General features: G+C 41.0%; 1 protein-coding gene across 1 annotated transcript; it reads right to left on the reverse strand.

Annotated features, from left to right (window-relative positions):
- Window positions 1-329: 329 nt before the first annotated feature.
- Dr1 (down-regulator of transcription 1) lies at window positions 330-11,688 on the reverse strand. Its single transcript, NM_001011914.1, is given in 3 exon segments — window positions 330-2,332; window positions 4,785-4,948; window positions 10,848-11,688. Coding segments are annotated over 3 exon segments (531 nt in total). The 5' UTR covers window positions 11,068-11,688; the 3' UTR covers window positions 330-2,185.
- Between the last annotated feature and the right edge of the window lie 302 nt (window positions 11,689-11,990).

The raw sequence follows: 11,990 nt of genomic DNA on the forward strand, positions 1-11,990 counted from the left end.
TATCTATTTGAGATGGGAAAATATTTACTAAATAACCTTATTTTTAAAAAACTAGGGATTCTGTTTCTCGAAGACTAAACCGTCCTAACAACTCTAGCAACACATACCTGAGTTTCAAATGCTAAGACAAGAGACTGTTTAATGGGCTTTCTTGTTCCTGTGTCTGGACAATACAGAAACAAGCAAAACTGCTTTCTAAAGCAGCCATAAACCAATGAGATAGGGGGCACTACATACAAATAACCAATCCTTTTGGGTTTAACATTCTCCAAAGTAGTGAAAATGGAGACAAAAATTGCCCTTTAATCATTAACTATAAAAACAATTTATAAAACACATCAGAATTTTATTGCTTGAAGAATACAGCATATGAAATCACAAGAACATCAAAATTAAAAGTCACTAGGCTTCCAACATATAATACATTATCAGATGCAGCAAAATATTAATTAACCTGAAGTCTGCATCGGAAAAAAAAAGGTATGGAAAATTATCCAAATTGTTTACTTGAGAAACGTATACTTAAAACAAAACAAAAGACTGTTACAGTACAAATTAGAAAAGCCAAAAGCGACTAGCTCATTTCCAAAGACTAAACCACCGGCCTTTGGTGCTCAACCTTTCTGAAGGAAACGGTTCCTTCTATGTTTTCCAAACACACCATGGGCAGACCCATGAAATGCCTTGAAATAACTTCAACATAAAACATTCAGCAAAATTACTACCCTTTTTGCTACCCTTTTTGTTATAGGGGGAAGAATATCTGATAAATGCATAATAATATGCATATAAATTTCCCTTCTAAAACTGAAAAATATGAATATTAAGAAATCTAATACTTATAAACATTTCTTAGCTCTCGAAATTGAAATCCTAGCAGCTAGAATCTCCTCTGGGGCTTGGTGAATACAGATATTTAAATGGCTTGGCAACTGACATGGGAACTTAATGACTTATCTTAGGTGGCATTTTTCTCTTTCCAAAATATAAGTAATATGCCATTTCACCAAATACATTAGATCCCTCTCACAAACACTACTACATCTTATGCACTGAAACCGAATTAAAGCTGCTCCCTTTTAACAAGCAAGTTAACACTTTGTATAGGGCTGGTCAGTTATGACACTCTTTAAGCAAACACAAAACTTTTAAAGCTATCACTAAACTATGATGACGGGGACAATGATGTCATATCAAAAGTTAGCATTGGATTCTTGAGGCCTCCTAGAAGAAAATTCACAAGAAAATGTGAATGCTACACTAACACCAAGCAGTAAGGAGACTGCAAGTCAAATAAGGACTTAAGGCCTTTTCCTAGCAAGCATGCTCACTAGCTTTTGTTTATGTCCTCCAGCACAGGCTTCAACATCCAGGAACCTCAGGTAAACCAACAGAACCCAAGCGACTGTCTCCTAAGTCCCGCCTACATATCAAAAAATGGACTGAGCAACTAATGCTATGAACAACTACCCAACTGGAGTGAAACAGTAAGAATCGTGACAATCTTCAAGATTAGCCAGTCTCTGAAATGGCATAGTGTAGCTCAAGATAAATTATACTATAATAAACTAGTCTTCACTGCTACACAAAACAGAAACAAAATAAAAAACGTAACTCACCAAATTTACACAACTACTAAAGAATACATTTCCTTCCTAGTTAATGAATGTCTTATTTGAGATTTCCTCTAAACAAGTATATTTATCTGAGCATATAATTGTTGCCTGCATATATACTCACTTTAAAAGACAAAAAATTTAGATACTATATAGAACTGAACTTTTCACCAACCTGATTCAATGTATTCTGCATTACGCCATGCCCCATCTCAATATAAATTCTCAATTTTAGTTCAGTTAAAAGGGCAGAGAAAATACAAATACAGATTAAGAGATTTCTATAAATTTCACTGTATTTTTATAAACCTGAAGTTTTCTGTAACACTGTTTATTGACCAAATAAAGGGTTCACACTGGTCTAAGATTCCAGAAACACCATTACAAATTCAAAGGTAATATGATACTTAACCTTAAATTTTCAATAGTTCAAAGAGACAGTTTTACATGTATAGCACAGTAGTTGAAGCCTGACAGCAGACATCTCTAAAACACCAACGGTAAGTTCATCAAGATGCACTTCTTTCACTGTTTCCTTACAGAGGAAGCAGAAGCCCGGAAGGTGAAGTTCAGATGTCGTCGTCGTCGTCTTCGTCCTGTGAAGACCCGGCCTGATTGGATGCACTGGCTGAGGCAGCAGCCAGCTGGGCCTGCTGAGCTGCTTGCTGCATCTGAAGCCATTCCTGTTGGGCCAATTCTGCTTGTTGCTGTCTAGCCTAAGAATTAAAAACATAAAACCCAAGTGTATACATTTTACTTAAATATAAATGAAATCAACTAAGAGATTTACTCATTAAATGTAGATATTTTTCAAGTACTATGTAATTATGACATATCTAGAAAATGATAACTTTAATAGTTTTAGTTCAACTGAAGAAACTGAAAGGGTAACAGAGGCTGGAGAGTTTGACTCAGCAGTTAAGAGCAGTGGGTTCTCTAACAGAGGACTGGGTTTGATCTCTAGCACCCATATGGGCGATCACACCTCTCTGCTGTCTCCATCTCCAAGGGACCCAACACCCTTTTCTGGCCTCAGCAAGTAATGTACACATGTGGTATATAAGCTGCACATGAGCAACACACACACACACACACACACACACACGCCGCACACACCCACCACACATAAAATAAAAATAAGTATATATATATTTTTTTTAAAATGACAGAGCTGGGTGATGGTGATATAAACCTTTAGTCCCAGCACTTGGAAGACAGAAGCAGACAGATCTGAATTTGAGACCAGCCTGGTCTACAAATGGAGCTGGACAGCCAGGGCTAACTATTGTCCCAAACAAAGTTGATTAGGAAAAAAAAGCACTAGTCTCTCTTTGGCTCTTCTTTTCTGTTCTTTCAATTGTAATTTTCCTATAAATGTAATTTTGGTGGCTTAAAAGGTCTCTAGTACAGTTAGGACAAAATACCATAAAGAATACAACAGTTACCCTGGTATTTTCTTCTGAGTTCTTATTACAATTTTCTACCCTCATGCTTCAAAAAACCCTAGAGCATAAAATCTTTCTCAAATATATGCCATATTTTTCATTTTCATTGTCTTTCTTTTTTATCAAATCTACCTAAAATTTCCTAAATTTCACTTACTGTTTAAACTGTATACTTAATTCAAATAAAACAAATGTTGTTTTCCCCTTCCTGTACACATTTAGGTGTAATCAGGCGAGAGAAGTAACATGGGTTCTGGGAACCAAGCTAATAAGCAAGTAACAAGACTGTTAAGCAAATATAAAATTGGTAACAGGTAACTAATCTAACCTGGAACGCAGTCACAAATCTAACCTGGAAACAAAAGAAGAAGCTGGAGCATTTAAACCTTCTGCTTGAAGGAACTTGGTGGAACTGAATCCAGACTCCAAAGAGCAGGTGTATTCACTAAAGTAGGGAAGCATGGAAACCCACCTGTCAGACCCCACACCCGAGAGGGTACAGGTTCAGGCTGGTTCTGAACAGAGAAACATGAAGACTGGATACTGTTGCTACTACAGGACAAACTGGCACAGCCAGCACAGAAACATTTCTGTACGCTGGGTGTGATGGCATACACTCACAATCCCAGCACTGCAAGACAGGCAACCTCAGCTACAAGTGAGATCCCATCTCCAAAGGCACAATAAATAAGTAACTGTCCCTGGACTGGTGAAAGGAACTAGAGGAATAAAGAAAAGAAGCAAGGCCCATTTGCTTACACTAGCCCCTATTGGTAGAAGAATCTAAAGAGGACTTCAGATAGCAACAGTACAGTGGTCTCCCCATACTAGTTTCACTTTTCATGACTTCTGTTACCTGGAATCAACCAAAACATTAAGTGGAAAATTCCAGAAATTGCAAGCAAGCACCTGCTGAGTCATCTCGCCAACCATCTCAGAGACTCTTGAGAGGACTGAGTGAGCTAATATATACAAAATTGCTCGGTAATGTGATTAACACATGGTCAGGACTCAGAGAGCCCCATAGAACCCTTTTCTCTTGTTTATTTACTGTTTTAATAGTATGTGCATTTACGTGTCTGTAGGAGATAATGTGCAGTGAGGAGTAGTGCCCTCAGAGGACAAAGGTGTTAGGTCTCCTCGGAGCCTCCCAATGCGAGAAGTATGCGCATGTAACCAGGATTCTTTCCACCCCTTACCAAATGCTACTTAGATCCTGTGCCTAATAACGCTTAAGGCTCAAATGCAGTGACACCTGGTGGTATGTCCCTTCTATCTTAGGACCTGGTGGGCCAAAGGACTGCAAATTCAAAACCAGTTTGTAGCAACACCTTGCTCCATGGAAAATGTTAACCAGGTTTTCTCTGTGTTCCACTCATGATAAAATCTAGTAGTGTGTGTACTTCTTATCAGCTCATCATTGTAAAACTTAAAGACGTCTAAGTGCTTTCATGCTTTCAAATGATCATTCTATCTGGAAAAAAAAAGATTAAATCTAAGAGGTACTTGGAATTACTCTCTTCAAAAAACTGGTTTGTTGAAACCATTTAGATAAACCAGAGTCAAACTGGAGCCAGGTTCCAAATATTTGACTTTGTAATGAGCAATGAGCTGGAGAAAGAATCCTCTGTGTTGATTTATGAAGTGATTTAAAAAAAATAGATAAAATAAAAACTGATTTTTGTAGATTTCTAATGAAAATAATTCAAAGCATATTACTTACTTTTGCAAATAATTCCTGTTGCTGTCTCAATAATTCTTCTTCAGGAATGCCAAGGTTTTCCAAACGAGAACTGGCCTTTCTTCTTTTTAATGCTACTGTCTTGCATTCTTGTAAGACTTCTTTTACTTCACTGATGTAAGAGCCAAAGCCCAAACTTTCTAGTGCTACAGAAATCAAAGTATGAAAAGGTGAAGAAGATATAGCTTTCTCTCACACATGGAACATTTATTTTTTGGGTTAGTTTCCCTTTGGGAGATAAAGACTGTTCTTTTCTAAAGTTACATATTTCACAGCTATTTAGCAATTGTCTGGTGGTTAAGACAAAATATTTTTATCAACCATTATTCTTTAAGTTTTTTTTTTATTTGTGTGTGTGTATGAATTGGGGGTATTGGGGGAAAGATCTGTACATGTGAGTGTAGTACCCACAGAGACTAGATGAGAGAGGGCACAGACTCCCCAGGAGTTGGAGTGAATGAAAGGCAGTTGTGAAGCCCCTAATGGGTATGTGGGGACCCAATCCTTCCTCAAGAGCTGCATCATGCTCTTAACCTCTGAGCAACCTCTCCAGTCCCATATTCATCTACTTCTTTAACACTTGACTACAGACTGGTAAAAGCCTGTTGGAGTTAATCCCCAGTTCTGCCTCCCAGCCCTATGCTCCCGAGGTAAGACTCAGATTACATTACAAATACCGTGGCTAGGTTCTGTTCTGACTGGATCACAACAAAGATCACCCGTTCGTTTTAACCCACACTTTGCCCGAGTCTCGTTACCTATGCTTATTTAGCTAGGTACCATGTATATGTCTCCTCACCTCTTTTAGGGTTTCTTCCTCCTCTCCTTCTCTCCCAGAATTCTTCTCCTCCCAATGTCCCACCTCTATTTCCTCATATAGGCCATAGGCTTTTTAATTGACAGGTAAGGTATCCATAGAATACACAAAATGATCTCTCTAGACTTCCCCTTTTAGTCCAATAAAAGTCTCTTTCTTTCAAATATAAGTTCAATACAATTACAACAACTATGATGACGACAAGGTAGGACTTACACTCATAAGGTCCAGCCCATTTATATTTGGCAACTTAAAGTATTTTAACATCTATCCCTTCTCTTTTTTTTTATTTTATTTTAATTTTTTTTTTTTTGGTTCTTTTTTTCGGAGCTGGGGACCGAACACATCTATCCCTTCTTAATGAGTTTACTATTTGTATTTAAATCCTTTTTAAACATGTATTACCATCCTAAAAACATTTTAAAACCTAGAGCATATTTTAAATGCTAAATAACTTAAGTTTAATTCTGAGACTGTAACTATCTAAGTCGTCAACCCTTCAGAGACTGGAGAAGGAACAGATATTACTTACTTAAGTATGCAGGAAGCACAAGAACGCAGCTTCCAAAACTAAGGAAGCGACAGACGGGTGACTGCCTGGACAGTCCTCAATGTTCTCTATAATGTTGGAGTATCTATTTCAGCCTCTGGCCCACAACATCTGACAGACCTTCAGTGAAGCAGGAATTGAAGAACAATAAAAGAGGGGCTGGAGAGGGCTCAGCGGTTAAGAGCACTGGCTGTTCTTCCAGAGGTCCTGAGTTCAATTCCCAGCAAATACATGGTAGCTCAAGGCCTCCTCTAGCATGAAGGTGTATATGCAAAGTACTCATACATATATGAATAAATAGGGGTGGGGATTTAGCTCAGTGGTAGAGCGCTTGCCTAGGAAGCGCAAGGCCCTGGGTTCGGTCCCCAGCTCCGAAAACAAGAACCAAAAAACAAAAAAAAAAACATATATGAATAAATAAATTTAAAAAAAAAATCAGAGAAACATCTACTTTAATAAAAGAAAATGAAGTCCTTAGGGAAAAATTTTAAAATTGAAAAAAAAAAAAAAAGATTTAGATGGAGCGAAGCACAGTACCACAGGGCATCTGGATTCCCTTATCAGCATACAAATGGGTATGTTTTTTATCATTACAGTTTTGTATGTCCTCTTTGGGAGAGATCAGGATAAGAAAGAGGAGGAACCGCAAGTGTCTGGAGTACACTGCTGGGGAGGTAGCCAGGCCAGCAGTTAGAATAGTACCTTAGGAGTCACCTCCAGTGACTGTCAGAGTTTCACTTATTTGTAGCTAGTTGGGAGACATTTAAATAGGTAGCACTACAAAAGCCTACAGAACATTTCAAGGCATGGACCTTCATTTCCCCCTAATTTTGAAAGTTTATGTTTCCTGAGAGTAACACGTGGTCTGAATAAAAAATCTTTCACATGCCACTCATAGTAAATCAAGCATCATTAAGTCTGTCACCGTCTTAAATACAAAAAGGCAACTATCTGGAACTCACTTGTTACTGACATAGTTTGTCCCAATTTTAAAAAGGCAAGCAGGGAACACATATTCATTACATTACAGGAGACAGGATGAAAGAATAGTTAAGTTTTCTCTCCTCCATTACACCAAAGTGCAGTCATTCATATATACTTATCTCAATAAAGGAGAAGTCTAAGCATTTCAGATTCACAAAAGAAAAAAAAAGCACTGTATAGCCCCATTTAAATTACACAGATCAACTTTTTCCAGGGAGTTATCGCCTCCCTGCAAGAACAATATTCTGGCAAAAGATTTTCATCCTTCTTCAGAAGACAAGAAAAAATTAAAAAAAAAAAAAAAAAAAAAAAAAAAAAAAAGCACCTGGTGCAAAGCCCCAGTTCCTACTTCATGGATGTGAAGTGCCCAGGATGCATTACAATCCCTGCCCTAAAGTCTCCAGCAAGCATAAACGGTTATCTTGTAGGTGGGCTGCTCCACTGTCCTCTGTCAGCCTATCGGCAGAAAAGCATGGCTGAGAAAAGCACACTACTCCAAGAAGCAGCAGCCCTAGAAGCACCTGAATTAATCTGAGTAAGGAATCATCCTAACAAACACATTTTGGATTAAAAACAACACGCAAATTAGCAACCTCTAGTTTCTGTAGTTTCTTATTTGTGGGAGGTAGAATATGATTATCTTTCACTTAAAATGCAGCAGGACAACGCAGGTCAAAGTAGATTCCTGCCTCACCGGCTTGGCATGAAGACCCCTGGCAATCGTGTCGTCCATGGTACAGTACTCCCAGAAAACTAGGAAACACTTAAGAACTGAGAATCGTTTATTTCTATATTCTCACCACAGTGCTAAATACATCAGTAAGTGTGGAGTTGTAGGAGAAAAACAAAAGCCTCGGACTGTGGGTGTAGTAAACAGATAGAAAGCACTTGCCTAACATGTATAGGGCCCTGAAAAATAATAAACTAGGTGTGGTGGCATATACCTTTAATTCCAGCCCTCAGGGGCAGGGGCGGGGCAGGGCAGGGGCAGGGGCAGGGCAGATAGAGAAAGGCAGATCTCTGAGTTCCAGGACAGCCAGGGCTATACTATGAGACTCTCTTTCAAGCAAAAGAAACAAACACGAACCTTTTTTTCTTTAACTGGGCAGTGGTGGTGGCATGTCCCTTTAATCCCAGCACTTGGGAGACAGACAGGCTGGTCTCTGAGTTCAAGGCCATCCTGGTCTTGAGGAAATGGGAGTTCCAGGACAGCCAGGACTACACAGAGAAATCTTATCTCAAAAAAATCAACCAAATCGGGTGGGGGGGAGAAAGACTCTCAAAACAAAACTTAAGGTGATTGATTACATAGTATGAAATGGCAGTGAAGCTACACTAAAGCAAAGGTATGGATAACTCCTATATACGTAATGGCAACATTACAGGAAGAGGGTACATTTGTGGATCCTAACACTGGTGGATTGCCGTCATCACACAAAGGAGAAGAGTCAGCCTTTCAGTGTAACTTTCTAAGTCATGCATTAAACTGGTTAGCATACTCCAAAGCTGAACTTTAGTACACGGCTTTCTTTTTTTTTTTTTTTTTTTGGTTCTTTTTTTCGGAGCTGGGGACCGAACCCAGGGCCTTGCGCTTCCTAGGTAAGCGCTCTACCACTGAGCTAAATCCCCAGCCCCAGTACACGGCTTTCTACAGCTGCACTTCAATCATCATGTCGATCGGAACTCTAAATATACCCTAGAAAAGAATGAGCCTCCCACAAGACAGATTGTGTTATTAGATTTTTGGAACAATCACCACTTCTGTGGTACAAACAAGTGTTTAGGCAGGTCCTACAGAAATCTGCAGTTTCATTAAAAAGTTGATGCTTGACAAAAGGTGGTTCTTCCATTCCTTCACAAAAAGTCAAAGGAAATGTTAGCTACTTGTTAAATATCTTCTAAGAGACTTAAAAACTAAAAAAAAAAACTAAAAAAAAAAAAAAAAAAGACCAAAAAACCCCAAAACACTTGGTTTCCATTTTTCTTACCACTCAGCAAACCAAACAAGTAGGAAAAAAAAATACTAGTTTTAAGAATCAAGTATGTCAGCTGGAAAGATAGCTCTGCAGGACATTGCTTGCCCAGCACACACAAGGCCCCAAGTTCATTCAGCATGTACACACCAAAGAATCAAATAAGCAGCAGGAATGGTAGTTACATGTCCATGATCCCAGGACCAAGAGACTGCACGAAGAGGCTCTAAGTTTAAGGCCAGGCTAGGTGACAAGAGTGTGAACCTGTTAGCATCTTGCCTTTCCTAACCTAAAGTAAAAACATTGCTTTTTTCTTAGTTATCTGCTATGTGCTGAAATGGCAGAGTATATGTGCATGTGATATGATTATACACACACACACATCTATCAATCATCACGACTCTTACTACCTACTGGGATTGACCTCTGCCATGCTAAGTACTCAGCCTTGAGACCCCCCTCATCACAGCAAGGTGTGCTTTAAATCTACCATCAGCACAGGATAAAGGCTCAAAAATTAAACACGTGACCTTCTTGTCAATACTGACTGCAAAATGGTTATGTTCCATATGATCAGATATGTTCTCTATCAACAGGAAAGTAAAATTTTTAAATGTATAAAATGGCAACGAACTACCTGCCTAATATGATTAAATTTGTTCCTTTTAACCTTAAAAGTAATCAAGAAGTTGTCCTCATTTTCAATAGATTTATAATAGAAGTGATTTACCAAACTGAATGCAACTTTCTCATAAGAGTTCATGAAAAGCCACAGAAAGTATTTCCCAAAATTTGCCAAAAGCAACTTTCGTCTCCTTTCCCTGTAATCATCAAAACAAAATCCCAACTCCAAATCCTTTCCAGCGTAAGAAAGAAACTGTGGGAACCTTTAGAAGCGTTTTTCCATAAAAGCTTAAACGCATAGACACATCCAAATTGGAGCAGCAGGACAGAGGACAGGCTGGGCAGCTCAGCAACAGAATGCTGACTAGCATGTGTCAGGCCCTAGGTTCAAGCCCGAGTACTGTCGTCCCCGCCCTGCCCCAGCCACCCTTTACAAATAATTTTCAAAGAACAATCAATAGTTGGAGGAAGTCAAAAAGGAAAAAATGTGGCACTCGGTTACCTGGTGATAACTGTTCCACCACCTCAGCGTTTTGTAAAGCAAAAATTATACTTTTTGGAAAGAAATTAACTTTACAACAATGAACATACTCATGTTGATAACTTTTTTTTTTAAACTCGGACCTAGGGCCCTTGTGCATGCTAGGTAGATGATATACCACTGACCTCCGTTCACAGCCAAAGAACTTTTTCTACCCCTGTGTTCAAAATGAATCTTTTCCTCAGCACAGGTGGGGAAGAGATATACTCTCTGACTCGACTCGTGCTTGAAATTCTAAAATTTAACTTCCCAAGAGAGAACTTTGAGGTTCCTTTCTCAGTTGTTACTATCCAAGTTTAGCTGTAGGCAGTCAATTCTTGTTGCTTAAAGACCTGATCGGAAACTGTACTGGTTAAATGTTGTGGATGTTTGCTGACCCTAATGTTTGTACTTCTTACTTGCATTAGCTGGATGAAGAAAATGTCCGAAGAATGCTACATAGGTATTTTAAGGTAACTGCACTTACTAGTGAAGTGGAATGAAGGCTCCGTGACACTAGGAGTGACTCTATTAGCCTGGACCTTCATTTAAATTAAATCCCACACAAATTGCTTACCTTGAATGACATGCTCTGGTGAGATTGTCTTCTTTTCTGACTTGTTACAAATCTCGTTGGCTTCGGAAGATATAAGGTGAATGAATTCAGTGCAGCAGTTCACTACGAGCTCTCGGGCATCGTTGGCCACCCTGACATTAGGGAGAGTCTCTTTGATCATCTTATTTATAGCAGCTCTCGGGATAGTGAGATCATCGTCGTTGCCAGACGAGGAAGCCATCGTGCCTTCCTGTCTTTCAAGCCCTAACTTTTAAAGTCCTCCCTCTAGTCCACCACTCCACGAAGATTTCTCAACAGGCTGTCCCTGGAGAGAGATGTCGGGGTCCGGGAGGCTCAGAGTGCAGCAGAAACCAGGAAGGAGCGGGCTCGAGGGCAGGGAACACCCACTGTGTGAGAGATTTTAGTGCGGATATGAAGGAGAGGTCAGGGGGCTGAGGGCTCGCTCTGGGGACACCACTCCCAGGGCTCAAGAACCACCTTGCGTGTCGCCTCAAACGGACTGGCGCTGTCGCCTAACCGAACCTAAACGGCTCGGGGGCGCACGCAAGACCGAGGAGTACCCGCCCGGCCGCAGTACCGGGCGGACGCACCACAGCAGGGTCGGCTCTACAGAGCCGGAGCCCCCGCGGCCACCGCCACTAGCAGCGGTTGCAGCCGCCTCGGCCAAACCATCCTTCAGGCACCCGCGCCGCCGCCTCACAACATGTCTGCCGAAGCCGCAGCTGAACGCACGCTGGCTGCCTGGGAACCAAGTGGACGGGGCCGAAAACAGCGGGAGCCGCAGCGGCAGTCGCCGCGACCGAGCGTTTGGCCGAGAGCAGGCTGTGGGAGCAGAAGCGGCGCTAACGGTGGTCTTTCTACGGGCCGGGGAAGGAGGTTTGCCGCAAGCTGATCCCGACACGCTTTGCGCCACCGGAAGTCTCACTCCCGGGGTCCCACCCGCCCTCCTCGACGGATTTCCGAGTGCTCGCCCCGCCCTTCACCCCGCCCGGGCGGGCGGGAACCGCCGGTGCTGGCAGCCCGCAGCTTCCGCCCGTCGCTGCCCGCGCTCTGCGTCCCCGCGTTTCCTCAATCAGGCCCTAGGGGAGCTCGCCTGCTCTGTGGAGGGATGTGTGGGCCGAAGGGCCATCGGAGGGCCACGTG

The sequence above is a fragment of the Rattus norvegicus genome, chromosome 14 (assembly GCF_021556685.1).
Source record: "Rattus norvegicus strain SHRSP/BbbUtx chromosome 14, alternate assembly SHRSP_T2T, whole genome shotgun sequence".
Classification (NCBI taxonomy): domain Eukaryota; kingdom Metazoa; phylum Chordata; class Mammalia; order Rodentia; family Muridae; genus Rattus; species Rattus norvegicus.